At 35.5% G+C, this 22,796-nt stretch overlaps 1 protein-coding gene across 3 annotated transcripts in view; it reads right to left on the minus strand.

Annotated features, from left to right (window-relative positions):
* The window catches only part of LOC118276662 (serine/threonine-protein kinase MARK2), a 203,074-nt gene that overhangs the window by 102,431 nt on the left and 77,847 nt on the right, over positions 1–22,796 (minus strand). For 2 of the 3 annotated variants that reach the window (XM_050699700.1, XM_050699699.1), the window contains exon 2: positions 11,295–11,944. The exons of the other annotated variant lie outside the window; for it this stretch is intronic. In XM_050699700.1, coding sequence (XP_050555657.1) covers positions 11,295–11,771 — 477 coding nt within the window. In that variant the 5' untranslated portion in view covers positions 11,772–11,944. The remainder of the gene's footprint in view (positions 1–11,294; positions 11,945–22,796) is intronic. 3 annotated transcript variants of the gene reach the window in all.

Below are 22,796 nucleotides of genomic sequence, written 5' to 3' on the forward strand. Positions count from 1 at the left end.
TCTCTTGAATCACTCTATCTATTAAAAAAACCGTATCAAAATCCGTTGCGTAGTTTTAAAGATTTAAGCATACAAAGGGACATATGGACAGAGAAAGCGACTTTGTTTTATACTATGTAGTGATTATACAAGTGCGACTGCCGCCGAGGGGTCTCGGGTTCGATTCCCGGGTCGGGCGAAGTGTTACTGGGCTTGTTTCGGCTTTTCGAAAATTTCTCAGTGATAGCACGGAGTCTGGAAATGTGCCCAGTATATGGCAATAGGCTCACCACCTATTACATGGGACTTACAACATAAATTGTGAAAAGTGGGTGTATACAGTGGCATTACGTGCCATAATGTGCACCTCTGCCTACCCCTTCGGGGATTAAAGGCGTGACGATATGTATGTATGTATGTATGATTATACTTGGGATATTTAGTCAGATTTTTAGTTTAATAAAATCTACAATAATTTAACAAACAAGATACCAATAAAAGTAAACATAATAATTTTAATCGTTGCACAGCCTTCCAGTGACCATATCGAGCCAGTTACAGTTAAGCCAGTATATTTAAATGGAACAAGAGCGAAAGGTCACAAATACCTACCTCGGCTGAACATAAAGCACTTAAAGTAAAACCTTAAAGGTCGCATACCGTTGGATTTATTCTGATTCAATAACAATAATAATGGAAACACTATAAAGGTTTAAAATCATCAAAATGAGCATTATCTTATTTACTTTCGGCGGTTAAGAGTATTCAACTAAAGCAATATTTTTTAAGAAGGGACGATTGGGAGTGTCAGACTCTTACTGACTAAAACCCACCCCGTTCCTACTCCTGCCCTTCGAGCCGGAACCACGGTAAACTCACTAGGTAGTCCGCAGCTCCGGAAGCTAGATCAGACATATATGCAGATACTTATTTTACTCAAGCAAAAATCAACTCTATCGACATAATAAAATAGCAAAATTTCCAAATTTAATCTCTACAACAATAAAGGTCAATAACCTCCAAAGTACGTGGGCTGTTCAAATAGGACCAGTACAAAAACTAGATATACCGGCTCGCCTACAAACGTACTTATTATCCATATTTGTCTAGACCAGTAATTTAGGCTACAATTACCATGGGATATCAAATTTAATTCGGAACAGGTTTAATTATACTTATTGTATCCATAATTAACATTAAATATCACCATCTGAATTCATGCCAAAAACCTAGGTACTATATGGGAACATCATCTTCAATAGCCCGTCACCAAACCACTGGTTCACTATTATGTTTCTACATTTGTTTTATGGTATAGAAGGCAAACGAGCGCTCGTATCACCTGATGGTAAGCGACCAGCGCCGCCTATGGACACCCGCAACACCAGAGGAGCCACAGTTATGTTGTCAGCCTTTAAAATAAGAGAAGTATTCCATACTCTCCACGGAAAGAAGGCTATATTGAAGAATGTCCTTAAAAAAATACGCGCTTTCGGCACAAAATAGTCCCATCACATCATCATGGACGATTAAACATCCATAAAGGACAAAATCCAGCTTGACCCAATTTAAAATTACTTCCGCCATGTCGCACAGAAAAAAAGAAAAGACAAATTTCTTAAATTAATGACCCCAAGAAATAAGAAGACAATGCAATCTCACAAAAATAAGATGGTGACCTTCCATTTATTTTTATTATTCTTTCGTAAAATGAAAACTTTACTTAAACATGGTAATTTATAAAGTTAAAATACTTTATTCATATTTGCAGAGGTGCACATTAAGGCACGTAATGCTGCAATACAATGTACACCTAATTTTCATCATTTGTGTTATACTAGTGAGTGAGTCAATATCCTGACTCCGTGCTACTACTGAGTAATTTTCGAAAATCCGCTAAAAGCCCATTAATACTTTGCCAAACCCGGGAATTGAATAAACCCCTTGTCCGGCAGTCGCACTTGCGACCACTCGAACAACGAGGAAGTCACAAAATTAAAAAAAACCTTAATCACACACGGAACTAAAGCCTAAAGGACATACCTACATTAAAAATATTGCCAGTGCAGATATTTTTACACGGTCAATGTTGCCAGTCGTCAAAAAAAAAAATGTTGACACTGACATATTTAGTTGCTGAACTTGTACTTATTGATAAGTACGAGTTTTTTTAATGAACCCGGTTGGTTGTATGTGTGGTGAGTGAGTGTACCGAGGTCGATGGCCATACGAATTTGTATTATATGGTATTACGTCATACTGTAATAATGGTGTATGTACTTATAGGCTTCGGAGAGGATATTGTGTGATCTACGGGATTAATGCTTTTGTTTTTAATTAAGGAGTTTGTTTTGAAGCAATAAAAGTTAGGATCAAATAGTTTTAAGTATACTTAGTGAGAATTGCAAGTTTTCTAGACATTATAATTACTATATCATGTCGTAAATATTAAAGAATAACTTTATGAATGTTACGTTTTATAAAGAATATAAATATAAAAGTTATGTTTTATAAAGAAGCTTTCAAGTAAAACCACGTTCATAGAAAATTTACGTCTCAATAAAAAACAATCGCGTGCTGAAATTAACATGAAATTAGGTCAACGTAAAAACTTTCAAACAAACAGACTAACTAGTAAACTATTTCACATTCACAAAACGAAACGATGTATAAAGTATAGTAATCTGACTTTAATATCTTTATTTTCTGAACTGTTGTGTTAATAACAGCTGCATTGAACGAGCGACAAGTATCTAGCTTCAACAATACAAACCACCGTGGCATTATAAATCAATAAACGCTGAGAGCAGGCGCTAGGAACGCCAGTCGAGTTAAAACGAGTTACGATACTCCCAGCGCCATCTAGCGTGCAATAGCGACAACGTAAAGCGGCACTACAAGTGAAATGTTTAAGTTGAAATAATATCTCGCACAAATAAACTTGAATGAAATAGATGTGCCAACAATATTTAATATTTTTCCAATGAACAATAAGTTTTTAACATAAAACAAAATCATATATTTTACTATAACCAGAATGTTTAGTTCCGCTACTCGCCACTAGGTGTCGTTAGCTGTTCGTTGAGAAACTCACTTTGTTTATGTCTCACTTATTGTACGATATTTCAAATAAATTTCAAGATAATTTCCCACGTGATAGAGAAACAAATAAAAAATAGCATTAAAGAATATCTTCACAGTCATTAACAGAAACCTACAAAAATCGGACGCGGTATTTTTTTCAGCGTCACAGAGTCAGAACAGATCGTTAGCCGGTCCGTCGCGTCTCTTGTACCACAAAACGTTCACTGAATGTTTTTTCGTCATCCATCACTTTCTAATCAATTGTGATCTGTGTGCAACAAGAACAAAAATTATCTGGCTATTGCGAACTAGGTGAAAATATGATCAGTCAAGCGTTTTGTGTAATTTTCGTCGTTCAGTTTGACGAAACGCCATTACTTACAGTGTCAAAGTAAGATATATAAAGCTGACGTTTGATATCCAATCATTATATTGTTATCTGGAATTGAAGATCAGACAAATTAACAAACAACGAAGCGTCTCAATTTATTTATCGATAGATTTGTCTACCGAGATAAAATGTTGATGCAATTTGGTGAACTTAAGTCAACTTATATCTCCAGTTGGCTGAATCTGCTAAAAGTTAGGTAAGCAATTACTACCAGAAGTAAATAAGTGTTATCATGTCAATAGTTTACTGTAATTACTTCGTGAGATGTTTATACGTAATGTGAATCACACTTAACTTTATTTCACGCGAGAATTGAACCGAACCCAACTGCAGTAAGCGTGCAGAAAGATGTGGTAAGTACATAATCAGGCAATAACTCAGGAGAGACTGACCCACAAATGCAGGTTATCTAACAAATCACGCTGTGGTTACACTAAAGGTAGACAGGAGTGTGAACCAGGGAAATGTATACAGCGGCCATAAATTTAGTTTAAGCCATGCACGTGCCGTTGGCTACTGTAAACCGTTTCGCATACGATGTGGTGTCGTAGTAACAATACACATCTGATGCGAATAAGCAAAGTAAATTGACACTAGCGGATGTCACAAATCCGCATTCATTATGTAATTTTTAAATACGATATTCGATTGAGAACACCAACAAATAAACTTGAAAACAACTAGGATGCAATCCTCATTACATTACAATTATTAAACCTACTGCAAGATGCTATAACCATCCTTATATCAAACCCATTAAGTCCTATATTCGCAACTCTAAAAAATTACATTACTAAAATCCACCGCAAGCTAACCCTAAACAATCCTTATACCAAAGTCATTAAGGACTATTTTCCTATGACGTGTATTTGGCCATATTCGGAACGAGTCTGGTTTGCGTGCAACGTGCAAGTTACTAAGTGGTCTGAAGCAATGACAGCCTGTCTGTCGTGTGTCAGCATTGTTGATAAAACTGTCTAGCGTGGGATGAGCTTGTGACGAACTAAAGAGGTTCTGTACTCGTCATAAGTCAGGTTTTATTGATTGGATATGGGTATTTATATATATAGATACTGTATTCTTATCAATTAATTAAACATACCATACTTGGATATTTATAATAACAGGTCTACCTTTATACAGACAAAAGTATGATAGCACTTTTATTACTGGCTCATGCTAGCAGCATTTATCGTTAAAATTAGTCAGACAGAAGCCCAAAAAATTAAACAGCGAATGTTACCAAGAATATGGCATAACCCTCAATGAGTTGTGGTAATCTTTTAATTTCACGTAACATAATATTAGCATTCAACCGAATTCGTGTTAACGTTGTTGATTTCAACCAAGCTGAGACCAAGCCATGGACTAAAGAAGACTTGCTTGAAAATGCATTTTTATGTAATTTGGAAACTTAAATCAAAATCTACATCTAATTTACAGCGGCATTACTAACACACTACACTACTGATCCAGTTCACATCGTGCTAATTCTAAACACAGGTGGGTGGAATCGCGTGCAGTACATCCATAAGTGAATAGGTCGCATGAAACTATCACTGCTCGCGAATTATCTAGGTTGGCAATTAGGTTATTAGTCAAATAGGTAGTATATTATGAAGTAGAACATCAGATTTTATATTATAAATAGGCCTTTAATATCCTGAAGAGATAGGAAAATTAAATGAAACACCGAGTTATCACCAGTTATGTTATTGGTACATTGAGTCAACCCGCCAACCCGCAATATTGAGCAAGCGTGGTGATTAATGCTTTCAAACCTTCTCCGTATTAGGCCTTTGGTCAGCAGTGTCCATTTATAAGCTGTTGATATGATGTTATTGTTATGAGTATTGATGTAAGTAATAAGGAGACGAGCTTCTTGATGGAAATTTCATTACTAACGAAACCAGTAGTACTTTGCCTAAACTGGGAATGATACTAGAAAACCATCGTTATATCTACAATACCGCTTGCAGATACCTGAACATGATTAGAGGCAGTCAAGAATTCGGTGGAAAGTTTAAATACATCGATATCCGATAGACTGACAAAACGTAACTTAGAAAATACTTTAAACACCCCTCTTTTTGCGTCGGGGGTTAAAAACAGAACTTCGTTTTATGCAAATGTGAAGTTTTGGTAAGGTAAATAAAGTAAACGATGTCTGTGCATGCAACATGCTTATGCAAAACTGTCAAGCGATGTTTCGAGTTTACATCATAAACTAACGATTTATCCTGACGACTTTTTGATATCAAATTTTACGATGTTGTTGTATGCAAAATGTACAAACTCATTTTCAAAGCGTTGTAAGTTAGAAAATACTTAGTATTTTATCTATACCAACAGCAAAAGTTTACATTAACCTATACATAAGAACGACAATTTGTAAGAAAAGAACAACACGCCATAAAAATTTGAAGACCGTAACCAACTAAAATGAGTGCCAAATTCTATGTGAGCATTAGGTACTCTAAATTTCTACATAGGCAATACAAAAATAAGTAGTTTAGTACAAGTTTGCGCATGAACATTGGATGGACTTAGGATGCAAACCTTAACAATGTATCAGAAACTCAAAGAAGAGATATAAGCAAAAAGCTAGAGAGTGGAGTATCCAGCGTGTTTGTATGACCAGGCATAAATGTGGTGGAAGCTAAGGAAGTATGTAAGGATCGAAGTAGGTGACGCTCTACCTGTTCCCATAGGCCCAAAGTCGAGAGTTTATACAGGTATGTTATGTGTACCTATTTCTATTAGGTAAAACGAACATGTGAATTAAGATAATTTATTGCTCCGACCTTTTCAAACTTTCGCCAAGTACAGAATCGAAGTTAGATTAAGATTGGGAGATTACAAAGTTACTGATACTGAGTTTTACTAATGAAGGTAAATTGTATTGGGAAGTTGGGATTTAGATGTTGCTAACGTTGAAAGATAGTTTTTACCTTAGACTTTTATAGGAAATCTCTATTAAATAAGGACATAAAATATTCCCTTTAAAATAAAAACCGATACGAAATCAGTGTTAAAATAAGAACGGGAGCCAAAGACAAAGGCTTTGGTTATAGATTTCTATTCTTTGAAATCCGACTCCTTTTGTTCCTAGCATTCTGTGGAGGTGTCGAGACGAGAATCGAGATTCGAAGTGTTTGGTCTGATCCAACACGAGAGGAAATATCGGTAGGTGTTTAAATGTATAAGATATTTATTGAAACCGAGATGTCGTTGAACTGTGTAGTGGTCACAATTGTTTAAAGTCGACAAGTTCGTTCCAAATTAATCGACTGCTTAGCAAGCACTAAGAAGCTACCGTGATTAGACTGCCTACACAAACAAAGATTTCTCAATAAAAACACAATTAATCACACGACGATTGTGATAATAACTAACCCAAATGAACGAAACGCAATAAACTTAACATAACACTAAAATAAATATAAAACAATTGATAAACCTTACATCATTTGATTGGCAATTAGAAGAAAAAAAACATCACAAAACAAAATGTCATCATCATTCATACGAATACATAGAAAAAAAATAACATCGCAAATATCAAATATCAAACATTTGGGGGTCATAAATATCATTTGTGTATCATCAGAGCGTAGACAAAAAAACGCCGATTCTGCTCCCGTCAGAGATAACGTTATCAGGGCACCTGATAAGTAAAATCGTACGTATATGTATATAGATTGCGTCTATTTTTGTATAACAAATAAGTATTTTGTATTTACTTATTTAGTTTTAGACGCTTGCGGTGTTTGTTTAACAGTTCTGTATGGAAACAAGATTCTTGTAAGAGTTACTGGTATTGTTCGGATTTTTTTTTTCAGATAGGAGGCAAACGAGCATTCATATCACCTGATGGTAAACCAGTGCATTGCAACGTAAAATTTGAGGAAGCTACAAGTACGTTGCTGGTATTTTAAAAGGAGAAGAAATGCTCAAGCCATGAATACTTGAAATCTGCATTAATTTGATTCTAATTCAACAATATTTACGCTAATTTATTACCAATAAATTGTAAGTCAAATGTTATCAAACACCAAGATATGATGACATAAATCATAACTCAATGACGTCACGTGTTTCTTAGAAGGGGCAGACAGAGGTGCACGTACACATAAAATGTTCACCAGAGTCAAAATACCAAGAAAACAATCAAATTACTAAGAATTTTCTTATGACCTTTATAAAAACCAACTTCTAAACATTAGTGACATCATCGTATTCCGCCATTTAATTTATATTTCGACGTATAATTCAACAATTAACGTTATACCGTATAATTTTAACATTGGCCGTGGGAACCAGACAACATTTGCAGTTATTAAGCATGTTTTGTTTAAGCAAACACTACTATAAGCTAAATAAGTAGTAACTTGTTGCGAAGATTGACAAAAAACTAATATTACGCTTGTTTTATGCTAAAGTATAAAGCCAAAATGGTACCTAATTCTATGATTATGTCTTAAGACTATTAATAATTACTGGGCTAGACCACAGGCTAGACTCCATTTATCCAAAAGGTATACTCAAACAAAATAGATGACTGTTGATGAAAGAGATGTGTAAGAATCGTAGCAATTGGCGTTTCATTGTCTCTCCCTACCTCATAGGACACAGGTGAGAGGTTATGTACGTAAATAATATAGGTTACCTTACGTTTTACGTTTACCTAGCATAATCATCAAAATTTTCTTTTCATTTGAAAACAAAATCAAATCTCCACGTAAATAAATCAGCTATTAAACTTCAAATCACAGTCTTTGTAGATAACTCCCACAGACAAACTAACGTTTCAAAGTTCACAAGAACACTAAGGTCGACGTAAGTAGGCCTATTCCGCAACAATTCTAGTGCCAAATTAGCAACCAAGTACCAAACTCGTTATTACTTGGTACCATTATGTCAAAAGATATCCTCTGTCAACTTGTGTTTATGAATAGCGAGTGACAATCAACAACTTCCCACAATTATTCGAGTAGTTACACAAGATGGGGAGTTACTGTGTCGACTTTGTATAAGTAGGTATTTGTTGAGTTAAGTATTATTGTGTATTTCCATTTTAATTTGTCAGTGACTATGACAACTGTCTTACTTTTGAACTCAGGCAAAACTTGGTTGGCTTTGTCAAATATGGAAGCGTAGAACTTAATCACTTATTTGGACTGAAAACAATCGTCCTGTTTTATTATTCATAACAAAAAATGAGAATACTAGGTAATTCTTTTTAAAGCAAAAGCAAAACCAGTTGTATGAATGATTTACTCTTCCCATTCACTTATTGTTTATTCACCCCAAAAAGCACTTTTCAAAAAATATAAAACAAAATCGTACAAGTCAATTCCATTATCTGACCGCCACCCTAACCTCAAATTTACCCAATTTTGATCCCCTTTTTACCCCTTGAAAGGTTATTTCCTATGCTGTGGCTTGACCCTAAAACGCTCGCATTTTAAATCAGTAGGCACTCAAAAGTCCACATATCCTGTACCCATTTACATTAACTTTTTGTTGATATAAGAAACTCTGTTTTAAGTCAATTCAAAATTAAATTTATTAAACGTACAGACTGAAAAAATAAACATTGCGGCTGGAATCGAGGATTTAAAAAAACCAGGTACTTCGAAATAGTATCTACCGATTTTGTTAAAGTCAAATCAACTTGGCTTAAAAACTGTAAAACTCTGTACCGCAAACAAGAATTAACTAACATTTATCAAATTAGGTGTGCCTGTAATGAATGATAGATGTAATAGTTTATAAAGAAATACATTATAATTTGAAGAAGACGTAAATAAGACGTTATAATAATTTTGCGGAAGTTTCAATGCTATAATAAATTAAAATAAATAAACAAAGCACACGCTATGCAACTGTCACGTTCTTTTTCGAATCATATACATAACTCGATCCATTCGTTATAAATCTGTGAATCGTCCACGCGGCTAAAAATAATGGGCAGAACACACGTGCGGGTAAATATAGCCGATAGCCGTTCGGTCGCGTTCAAGGAACCCGCAATATTTGTTTACTAACCGGCCGATTGTGTAACTGAATCATAATGGCTGATCCGATCGAGGAACTTGCAAGTTGACATAATGTATACCGTGACGGATACGTTCATAGAAATATTTATAAGATTGTCCGAAGTTCCATAATGCATACATTGAATTTCCATAAGACATTAGCATATAAAGTTACAATTGAAATTTCTACTGTATTGTGAAATTATAAGGCTGCCAATCCCTAAACCTTTCTTCTCAGAGTAGTCCGTTAGGAAATGCCGACCTCATCTAGATTATTTTTATAATTTTTGACATGTAAAAGTGCTCTTTTGTGGTCTATTTACAGAAAATAAATTCATTTCGTTTTATTAAAAGAAAGACAACCATATTTATATCCCATAAATTATCACAACAAATGAAACCGAATCTTATTTTCATAATTAGCATACCTATTAAACTATATCGGAAATCGAGCAGTCGGCATTAAAACTTAATTACTTTCGCTCATCCGTTATAAGCCGCACGAAACGAAGATCGTTAATAACCGCATATTAAACACCAACATTTGCATATGCGATTCATAAATGTAAATGACTAAATGAAGTGAATTACTCACTTTTTCTTTCACACGTTCTTAGTGGCTACGATACTAGGGTAATTGTATTAAAATCCATTCCGATATCGAACTGATTAGTCATAGACTATCACTTTTAAACGCGTTGGTTACATTTCGTAATGCATCTAGCATGCAGCCAGAATGTAGGTATGTGTGTCGAAGTAAAAACTCCCGGTCGCCATTTTAGAAGTGTGCTAACGATCGACGCACACGACTGTACTGTGGACAGTCAGACGGAAAATATTTTTGATTTTAACACTTAAATGTAGGTGTAATTCATACGTAATTCAGGCATGCGAAAGTTATGTTATATTAGTTACGATTTGCGAATACATTTAAGGATATTATGCTTTAGTTGCATTGTTCTATTTCGTGTTCCATCAAATTATTAACGATACCTATTCAAGAACTAATTGATAATAAAACATCCATATCGAATTCTAAAACGAATTCAACAGGAAAACGTATAGCACTAAAAATAAAGTCCATTTTTTGTTATAGCCAAACGATGCGTGTCTAAACGGCTATACGATAGTGTACTACTAGTCTTACAATTAGGCCACCGACATACTATACTACCGGTATAGTTTTTTAATATTCTAGACTCGAATAAAAAACTTACCATAACGTATTTGAATTGTGCCACACGTGGCTCAGTTAATCCATGTAACAATAATTATTATTACCAAGTTCATGGATAATAATATAATGCACAATGCGTAATAGCGTATAAAGTAATATTTTCCATTTTCCCTATATCAACAGGTTTATGAACATAATGTACCATAGTAAGTACATAATAATAATGTGTTTATCATCCAGCCGTTGTTCCCAGAAGTAAAATATGTCGAGTTGCAATAGACGTTTTGTTTTTCTGTAACCAGAGATCTGTTCTCTGTACTCTAAGCGTAAAGTTAATTAAGATAACGCACGCGTGACGTAAGACACACGTTGAACAAATATGCAAATGTCTTCCAGTTCAATTGTTTCATTATCTTCGCAGTTAACGCATATTTAGGCGTTTATTCAGTTATAAAATCAAAGATAAACTGTTGAAAACGCGTGCGTTTTATACGAACGGTTTTAAATATGTCACAATTTCCTGTGTTTTGCGTACACCGCGGCTTAGTTTATTGTTCAACGAACGAAACTCGAAGAAATAAACTGCATCGATGTGCGTACACGACTATCAGTATTTACTCACCTTGTGTGTATGCCGATGGTGCGGAGTCACTGGCGGTGGATGCTGAGGCGGTTGTGGTACTTGGTTCTGTCCGGTTACGACAACCGGGAGACCGTCCACTATGGTCACCATCACTCTCTTGTCTCCACTGCGCCGCCTCTCAGCTGAATTCCTCCTGCGACGCTGCTCATCGACCACAGGCCTAGCGAAAACCGTTCGGCGATCGAAATTTCGTGGATCGCTTTGGTTTTCTGCAGCCCTGGTAGCTGGCGTGTGGCTTTTGGATCGCTTCAGGAGTCTCATGACGTGGGACTTCAAAGCATCTGGCTTGCTGACAGGAGGCGGCAGCTCCTGCTTGTGTTTGTAGGACTGGGAGTGCGCGTGGTGGCGCTGCACGGACACCGTGTGCCCCATGCCTGGTGGTATCACGTTCGAGAGGCTCTTGACTGCGTAAGCAGCGTCTACTTTGTTGCCGGCGACGCACGACACCTCGTACATTCCGACACTACCGTTCCCGGCGGCTCCCCCTGACACTTCCACTTACACAACCATGTTTTTCAACTTATCCTATAACACTGCAATCCTTTTGTACTATACTCGTTTACGCTTTCCGACAAAGCATCGTATAACACGCACTTTACACAGAATTGGTTGCTTCGCACAGTTCGTTGCTTACATTTGAAAGAGTATTCGTTATGAATGTCGCACGTGATCGAAGGAAAATAACTTTAACAGGTCGGACCGGTTGTGAAGAATTTTCGCGTGGTGGACGATTGAGTCAATTTATTAATTAGGCGGAACGACGCAGATACGTCTTAACCGCGCGCGAGTCGCCGTCCAACTGAGCACGCACGGGGCGCGCGGTACTGCCGTATGATAGTGATAACGAATGATGCGTTCAGCTCGCCGAGGTCCATATAATCCGCGAAAAGGTCAATGTTTCGATGAAGTCAGCAGCAATTGGTGTAATTGGTGGATAATGTAACGTGAATTGGATAATGTGCGTGGTTGACGAAATACAACGGGCTACAACGCCCTCTTGAGTGCGAGGTGTTATTGTGTTTCGGTGCATAAATCAAAATTATTCAAGACTGTTTGCCAAACAAAGTTGAACAGCCTCTTTTGGCTGGAGAATGCTTGGGAGTATTTCTGCAATTACTTTTTACTACAGAACTAGCTAAATAAAAGTAGATAACAGTGTTATTACAAAACAAAGCGGGTGGTATTCAAAGTTGCAGCTTAATCCACTCAAATATTTAGGCCAACAAACTTGTAAAACTGCATCGGTGGCTCGCTAGTTTTATTGAATTCACAGTTTCGCTCATTCCCCCACAACTTGGACGGGGGATATCTGCAACACGTATACGAGACCGGAAACGGTGACGTGGGCGGAATTGACATTGGCTTTTGTTTGAAAATGGAACGATCGTCTCTAACTGGCATCCATGACAGTTATTTTTTTTAAATGGATCCATTTTTAAAATAGAATTTGAATTACGAACGATCAAACATACAAAGGCTTGATTACGAAACTTAAAAGAGAATTTTGATTTTCAAAACGGTAGTAAAATTCAAGACATTTTGGAGCCTCAGCGCTAAAATAGCAAACGAAATATAATGAGTAATTCAAAGAGGATTTTGGAACATCACAAACATTTTGCTAAGGGGCAATTTATAAATTTTAAACAACATAATTGGTTGTAGTAGGACAGGCGAAGGTATTGGGGTCCCTTTGCCTGTCCTTTGGCGGCTAAACGAATACCTCGTTACAGTTACTTAAGCTATGGAATTTCCTTTGTGAGATAAGACACTGGCTTAATGTATTTCTTAACTGTAGACCAGCTTTACAATTACTTTGTAGTTAGTGTATTGGAGTTTTAGTTTGACGATAGTAGATTTAATCACTCTTTAAATCCATATTGTCCCTGAAAACCTCTTACTCTAACATTTGCGAAGGTCTAGTCATACTATCCGAAACCGCTCCAAACAGACTAGACTTTTTTATAGGTCCAAAAAGAACAAAAACACCAGATGCCACTCATTTTTTAGTACCAAAAAATGTTAAATTCAGCACCAGACCAAAAGAAACCGTTCGTGGAATGGAAACAATACGATCGTTAAGGCAGTATTTCACAATTTTATGAAGTGGATATTAAAAAGTCTAGCCCTGAATCCGATCTTAGTCGATATCTTGTGAAATAAAATTCAATAGTTAAAGCTATTGAGTAATCTGAGCGACCTTAGTATTGAATTGTTATTTGTGAACTCAATACGAATGTTATTGTAAAGGTCTTGATATTGAAGTGTGGTTATGGTCCACTGGTTGCATGGACGATGGACGGATTAGGTTATTGGCATAGATAATTTCGATAGAGATATTGCAACCAAGCGATCTAAGTATACATGAAACAGACACGGTCGATACGAAGTACTAGTACGAAATGTCTTGAGATATAAACTTCACATGACCGTGATGATTATTTAAAGACCAACTGTATTAAACCGCAGCAGAAGACCAAACTTAGTTTCCAATTCAAAAAAGTTTCCAAAACGAACTAAACTGAACATCATCGCAAAATTTTCCCCACACAACACTATACAAATAAAAACATAGATATAATTAACCTATTGAATATAATAAGCTAGAAGCCGGTTCCGTGTTTATAGTCGGTAGAACGTAAAACGTAAACCATGAGTCTTAATACTCTTAAACAGGCTATGAGTCATTAAAAGTTAAACAGTGTCGATACGATATTGAGAGAGGCAGTGAAAGTCCATGACGCACCTTTGTTGATGGACTAACCCTACCCAGTACTTGAGTCTTGAACTAAGGCTAGGTTAGACTATATAAAATTCTAGACGGTTAGGAATATTTTTAGATGGAATTCTTGCAAAAGAGATGTAATGATTATGTTGGCTAAGTTTGTTTGGTTGGCTTAGTAGAAACACTTCCTACACGAAATCATTGCAAGACAAATATAAATATTGTGGAAAATTTGTAGAAACCAGATCTGAAATATTAAAATATAGCAAAAGAAAACGTAAATCACGTTAGTATACATCAAATTACTGTGGTGACTGTAAAAACAGAATATGTAAAGCTAGCCTTAATAATAACACCCAACAATCTATGACAATAAACATGATACCAGAAGTATTGAAACCAATAGGGAAATCAAAGCAACAAATCGTTATGGAACCAATAAAGAAAGTAATAAGAATACTGGAAGTGTAATATACAATACAGATCCAATCAAATACAGCACTAGTACTCATAAGACTATAGTAAAAAAACAACAATAAGAATAAAATAAACTAAACTATAATTATTAATATAGAACAGAATAAAGATGGTGATGGATCAGATTTAAACACAGCGTTTTCATAGTCAACAAACGTGACTATCGACTAAGGAAATGTTTTTTCTATGATAGGAAAAAAAAACAACTCAATTCCAAGTACATCTCACAATTCTATCACCATCATCACTCAACTCAAAGTTACAACTCAACCTTTCAAAGAAAAAGAGGCACCGAAAGATATAAACAAAAAAAAATCCCATTCACCTAATATTATATGAACCTCATTTTCCACCGCGTTTACGATTGCGTCAGCGGCTGAGTAATGTTAATGTTGTAGCCGTACTCGCAACGCACGTGGTAAGCTGTTACGATTATATTTTGTAACTACCACTAAAGGTACTTTAAGTACACGAGGGGATATGAGAAAGGTGCGTTGCTACATATCTGTTTGAAGTAAGAGGGGTCTTAGAATTGCTAAAAGTTGAGACGAGATGACTGCACGGTTAGCGCGGTGGCTGGGCTGGCTCTTATTGGTTGGTTCATTCGCGCCGGCCAATCAGAGCGCCGAACATGCTCTCGTTTCGGTTTCATTCAACATAAAGCAAACTCATACTAAGGGTACTGTTTGAAGTATGAGGGGTCTTAGAATTGCTAAACGTTGAGACGAATGCAAGAAGTTTGTATTTTAGTTGATCTATGCGGATTCTTCAAAATGGAAAAGTATTATGGTCTTGTCTCTTGGTGAAAAACAAGCGTGAACGTGTTAGTACTTAGTGTAAGAATTAGAACTAAGGCTTCAGATAAAAAGAAATGATAAATAAACAACGCTAGTGTTACTATTTACTAAAGTTTACGTCGATAAGATACATAGATAGATACCAGAACACGCCGAAAACATGTTAAAACAGTAGCAAATTTTGGAAAATTATACAAGATTGTTTTAAATCCTGGAAATAGTGAGAAATTCAATAATTTTGCTTGACAAAACCACGTTTGTTTGGACTTTCTTTAAGCAAACGTACCGGTTTTTCCGACTTAAACAATTCATCAATGCCATTTTCTACGTGCAACGATTTGTTATCATGTTTAACCAGAATCTCATTTTAATGTTAACCAGCTATACTGGTTAGATGTTAGATAATCGCTTTCTTGTAGACTTGAATAGGGAAATGGTGAAATTAACTGATAATAAAATTGAAAGGTGTGACAATACGTTGAACAACACACCTTTTTTAGCAATTATAAAATATTTGCGTTAACCTCACCATCATTTTATATTCCCTAAGAAGTAATTTATGACCAACAGAAATAATTTCGAAAATTCGAGCCACATTTTTACCATTTCATATCTTGTATCCTTTCTATCTAAACGTTTATTATTTTAACTAATGCACCGTGCTCATTAACCGATTTGATTACGGGTGCAATGTGTAAACAAACTCCAGTTTCGTTCGCCATGTTATTTCTTTCCAACCCGACGAATGTGTTTGGCCTAAAATGGTTGCGTAAACATGTTTTTTGGTTTGGACTATTTTTGTTTTCGTGTGCTTCTGTTTTCATAGTAGGATGTACTTATTCAATCGTTTTTCTAATGTAAATAAAACATTTGTAATCTTTCTCTTATGTGTAATTGCTATTACAAACATTTTTCTGTTTTGCATTATGATATTTCATCAATGAGATTTATTTCAGTTCAAATGTATAATCAACTACATGTTTTGATTCAGGGAAAATCCAATACATCTGTTAGTATCACGTTTTATCACTAACGAACATCCAATTTAGTCATCCGAATTCTCCATTACAACTCCAAAAATAGCAGCAGCCATGCTGTTTTTTGCAACGTTTCAAAAATTTAATTACAGGGCCTAACATAAAAATTCAGTACAAGCAACGGTTATTAACTTTTATTTTCATTGACCGTTATTTCAAATTGTTTTTATTAAAACCATCCGATATGAGGAAAATTCTTGGTACCGAGTAATATCAAAATATTCGTTAGAGTTAATAAAAGTGTAGCATAGTATTTTATCAGTTGGTTGTACTGATAAACAACTCATGTGTGGAGGAAATGGATTTGCCATGATCAAGGTGGCTGATAGGCAGTGGTTAATAAAGGCTTATCTATTTAGAGCTGTAATTGGATTTACATGAGACTTCATGATCAGAGAGTGGAGTGGACAGATTAGGAAAGGTGTTGATAAAAGAGTCTAGTATGATAGGAGCTGTAGAACATATACACCTTAATGATTATATACTAAAAAAAAGTAGGTGGGGATTTGTCTTAATCAGTGAATTGGTATGACCAAATTCATGGGCATAAAGGAAGCTAAAGAACTATATTAACATGGTAGGTGGTGCACTATGTACAGTTTTCTCATAGCATAAACTTTACCCAAGTTCATCATCATGGATTCACTTTCACGACAGAATTATAAGACGAACCTCTTGTCTTGTCCTTAACATCTATTACTTCACCAATCCCAAAACAAGCTACCACATATTATAATACACCTCCTCCTATTAATTTCTCGACGAGAAAATCAATGCCAATTATACTTCCCTCACGTGTCTCTCCCTTGTCAAAGCGCTGACAAAACATCGACAGGCGAAGGAGAATCCCTTTACGTGTCCCACTCGACAATGAATGGTACTTGTTTGGTATATTGATGTAGGTATATCATGCTTCTTGGTGGAGATGCTCTGTTTAGATCACTATGCTAGTGGAGAGAGAAAAAATAAAGTATAAAATAATATGTTTGCTAAAGTTTGTATTTTATTTGTTCGAAACCGTCTACGGTTTTTCTTAAAACATAAGACTTTAAACATAATTCTTATTATCCCCATTTCACTTTATCACAATAAAAACATTTTACTTCATACGCAGTGATATTTATCGGTGTTATTTCGTATAATAATTGTGTAACTAATATCCGGTAGTTATGAAAGTGTGATATAATCCGTATAATAACCCGTATAAATTGTCTACTATTAAGATGTGATCGAAGCGAACCGATTTCCTTATAACAATAAAAACATACATTTACTATTATAACTCGTTTGTTTTTAGTAGAAACACGTGTAATGTCCATAACAACCATTATTTTAATGTTGAAAATAGTCTAGCTAAGATTACGTTGTCTATAATTTCTCAAAAGTCCATCTGTTTTGAATCACTCGCCGCCAGTACTTGCACCATTAATGTAAACTTTCCCCAGGAAGCTTCGCAGCTAAAAGAGTTAGTAGGTGTAGTGTAAACATATCAAAGGATTTTACTATTTCTTCTGATGTCTGATTTCTTTATTTCAGTTAAAAGAAGACTGGGATTTTTCAAAGAAAATTAAATTAAGAAAAATCGTTTTTCCACCTAAAATTACATACAAAAGCATGAACTAAGCAATTTCCACACTGATACTAGTATCAAAAAACCTATAATCACATCGTAAATCAACGTCAACTATCAAAATTGTATCACCTACGGGTCGTAAGTTTCAACTAGACCGAAGCTACCTAAATACACAAGGCGCCTATTCAAGAGAATTTATCAAAGCAAACGAGGCACGGACGCGGCGCGGCGCGGCGTTACATTTCATTCCATTGTGCGACGCTCGACACATTCCAAGGTCCCCAAAGACAGATACAAGCGGTAAACTGATAATGTCGGACTCTGGTCTGTGATGGCACTTTCCGGACCCAAGGGGTCTCAAATGTCTTTCAAGAAAGGTGGTTGCTGAAATATGTCGCCATTGAATCGTACAAGGCTAAATTGGACACAATGGGAGATGGTATTATAATACGTGTTTAAAATTTGTCCTTCAAGCAATCCTGAGCGATGTGTAGTCAATTAGAATAACAAAAGACGAATTCTCATTGAGAACAATTTGAATCAAAAGATAAAGCATTGTATGTCTACGCCTAAAACCATTTTCGCTGAAAAAGGATGGGCATAAAATTTTAAACCGACTAATTAACAAGGCGGAGTGCTTAATGCAAACTTGGTAAAAGACCAAAGTCGTACAGAAAGACCAACTTGGCGTCTGATATACCCGTCTAATTGAGGTAGAATAGCACACTATTTAGATAACAAAACACAAACAAACGGGCAGGGAAAGTACTTCAGAAACAGCCCTTATACCCCTCCGCGAGCCCGCTGTAATTCAAAATGAATGCGAGGAGATTAAAAAAAGATATCATGGACTGGGTTCACGTGTAGATGCGACTTAAAAATAAATAGAGGGGGATTTTGTAAAGGATAATGAAAGGATGGGAAATGCTAGTTGCGGCTATGAGGTTCACAATACACGCAGACACCAGCTAGGATAATGGAAGTTTTATTTTCGTTTTTCATGAGGACAATAGTCCTGTAATTGTTGTTTACATGCCTTGGGCGTGCTCAATTCAAGAGAAAACAATCGCAAAGGAATACAAATTAGTAAAGAACAAAATAAAAGTTTGCGAGATATTGTATGAATGGTTGAATTGTTGAGCAAGAGGAAATTTGAATCTGTCCCAGTGGAAGGCTAAAAATAAGGAAGTATTAAAGGAAAAGATAAGAATAGAAAACGCTGCGAGCTATTTCACTCGAACTAACTCTTTATCTAAGACGAAACTGCAGTTTATTGAAACTTTTCTCAACAATCTTCGGGAGCAGTACATCATAAAATTTTACGAGACAAACATTAATATTCGAAGCGAAATTATTCTGATAAATCTTTGGAAAAACGATGACAGTTTAATCTGGACGTAAAAAATCACTTTTTTATCCCAAAAAGACCTAAGGCATTTATCTGAATCCTTACAAGACTATATGAAATCTCTCAAAATGTAAATTTATTATCCTTACCTAGAAAAAGTAATTAATTGCTCGGGGCTAAAAAGGCTTGTTTTACTAGATGGAAAAATTCTAAGAATTGGGTAAAGCGTAGCTACTTAATTTAACATCACGTATCATAATATCTGACTACCCACACGAAATAACGAACGAAATTATGTTGATCGCTTTAGAGTTATGAAATACTACACAGAGTACGTTTTCATCACGAACTAAACACATAATCAAAAGAAAACAAAGAACTCGTTACTATTATATTAAACAATACAACCCATATTAGACAGTACAAATAAATCATGTTTCCTTCCTGTTCTAACTTTAGTGTGTTAGAACGAGATAGATACAGCATTCGATTATAAGCTTGTCATTCACGAGGATCGCATGCGCACCTGCGATACACACGTTTAAGGTATTTGCATCTGATTACTGTTGCAAAGCATTCATTGCGTATAGGTGTATAAATGTATGGAGGCGGTTTATTAAATGTTTTACACAATTTGGAGATGATTGAAGCCAAATAGGCTAAATTCAATTGAATGGACATAGGTGTAAAAAGCTAAATAAGGCCAAATAAACCCTACACAAGTTCATTAGACACAAGAACCTTATTGTTATTCAGCTCGTAACCCCTTAGTACGAGTACAATTTAACAACAGCACAATTGTTCTACACTCACAACCGAGTTACAGAGTTTACGCCCTGTAATTTCGTTTACCACTTATTAAGGAATAATGGAGCTTTGTTGGTCAAATTGAGGGTCTGTCTGTAGTCTCTAAGTCTTGAAGTATTTAATGAAATAAACTTAGTATCCTATTGAGAGAATTGTAATCTACTTGTGGCGAATTGCTAACACCAAACCTTGTCTGAAGTTTGTGTTTAAGTTTGACTAAGATGAGTAGATGGCAGCACAATCGTTTTAAAGGTCTATTCTGTTCTGTTAGTTTTATTTAATTTTCAAACCTTTCTGGAAAATTTCAGTCTAGTTTGCTAAAATGTAAGTTTCCATATAAAATACTAGAGTCAATTGTGCATTCCGTTACCGCATCCACGTTTCCTTGGTCTTAGATTTACTGCATACACGGCAAAGTCGTCGGTAGGTGAACAAGAATCCACGACTCATTCAGTATTCACGCGCGTGTTAGAATATCTGTCGGTGACCGAGCGTCTCTTAGATATTCTAGTTTATTCATTGCTTATTTTTGAGATGAAACAACTGAATAATTTTAGAAAACACTATATAAAGTTTGTATAAGATAACTTTTGTAGGAGAACATTTTATTTTTCGGTAAGGTCAAGCACATTTGCAATCAAGTCAAGTATAGTTTCAAACTCATTGAATAAAATGTGACAGCGACAAATAGCAATCATTGTGTGATTAGTGGTGCATAATCAAAAATAATTACATAGTATTATAGAACAATTAAGGAAAATACAGTGGACACAGATAAAAACGTCAATGATTTTCTCGTCACCAAAGATCTACGGATAAGATTAGCGGAAAATGGCAGGAATCTTTTGTATTGTCATTAGCTGCAGACACCCGTGCTGCTAATACTTCAACGTCAAGTCTTAGTACGTAGGCGGCATATAATTAAGGTCATTATGAGTCTTCCTTGAGATATCCTTTAAGATAACAAAGGAATGTTAATAGTAACTTAGAATTTACACTTGAGTACTTGGGTTTTACGACTCAAGTAAAATTTTAGGTTTTAATTTTATCCTTCGAGAATGAAATTTGTTTAAATTTACCGTTCAACGTTTCGTTTGTGCGTCGATAAACAAGTTATTATTAAGACAACAATTTTCATTGAAGAGAAAATTGAGCAAACGCTTAACCAAATTCCTTTTAGCTTCGTTTGCCTTTCTGAATCAGTTCACGAATACCTTTTGAAGGAAATTTTAACAAACCAATTTTACTATCAAGTTTGGACCTGTTAGATAAATTAAACCAAAGTCTCATATACAAGAGCCCGGAGCGATGCCAAAATGGTAGTTAAGAGCGTATAAATTTCCCTCTGTTCTAGATTTTAGTTTAAAGTTCGAAATTTTTGGTGCTTCGAGATTAAAACCGACTGGAGTTATTACTTTGCTGTGTGTGATGCTAGAAAATACACAATATGAATTTACAAATGAATATACAGTAACTAGTGCGGTTTTAATTACAGAGGGACAAAAGTACAGACTAGTTTTAGACTAGTATGTCAAATTTATGCCTTAATTTGGATATTATTTAACATTTATCAACAATCTATTGCATATACTATAATCCTATACCCTTTAGCTTTTAAGGTGTAGACTTAGACGTCCATGTTAACAGTCTATTGACCTAGGTCATCTATTTACGCCTTTCAGGTTCACGAAACCGTAAAATTCAGTGCACAGCATGTTTACTATAACGTTCAGTTTTTACATGGCTGGGTGAACAGGACAAAGAGTTATTTTCTTAGTTGGGACAGGAGCCAAACAAGATATTAGGACACTTTTAAATAACCTAGAAACTTTTTGAGAGTTGCTGTGTAAAGATTATAAGTCCCTAGTGTGGCTTGAAACAAGTCCGTTACGTGTGTAAACCGTACAACGTAACTCACAAAGAATCTCATGGCATCTCTTGTTATATCATTATTCATATTCATTGGCCCATAAATTTTACTTTGAAATTTTTGTTCTTTTATCAATTAAGTGTTTTATTTAAAGAGACCTTGCAATCCTCATTGGATAGGAATCCATTCACATTTCGTCGATGCGAAACCACGTTTCTATTATCCTTGAGAACAGCAGCGATTTTCCTCGCTCCGTGAATTGTAAATACATCTAAAAGGTCTTTTTCGAAATAGGTTTTCGTGTGACCTTTGATAGTATTAGGAGAATTGTGGAATAGGACTTACTTTTGTACAATTTGACTATACATTGAATAAAGTACTATTTTTCCATAATATTTTGAAAGTCTTAGGTCCCAATATCGGATTGTCTATAAATACCTGTTTAGACTTTTCCGAATTAAGTTATTTAAGTATCACGGTGAATGCTGGGCCATATTTAGACAAAGTTTTTGTTTTAGTTGAAGGTCGGATTTTTTCCGCGACATTACTTCGTCATGGATTCGATTTAAAACAAATGTTCCGTAGCAGGATTTCCTTAATAACATCAAGTAGTTGCTAAGTGGGTAAGAATAAAAGATAATATTCTTTTGTGGAATGTTATGGTGGTTCCCGACGGTAGGGTTTAAGGTTTGCACCATGACGGCTTATTAAGGGTCTTGGTGCCACTTATAGAGACGGTGGGTAGCCACCGGGATGGGTTTAGTAAGGGTATTCCACTCTCCCTAGTCTTTTTCCTCAAAAAGCTAGGCGTTTTCCGTCATAAAAAAGTTTAAAGTTTGTCTTGGTGTAT

The sequence above is a fragment of the Spodoptera frugiperda genome, chromosome 17 (assembly GCF_023101765.2).
Source record: "Spodoptera frugiperda isolate SF20-4 chromosome 17, AGI-APGP_CSIRO_Sfru_2.0, whole genome shotgun sequence".
Classification (NCBI taxonomy): Eukaryota; Metazoa; Arthropoda; class Insecta; order Lepidoptera; family Noctuidae; genus Spodoptera; species Spodoptera frugiperda.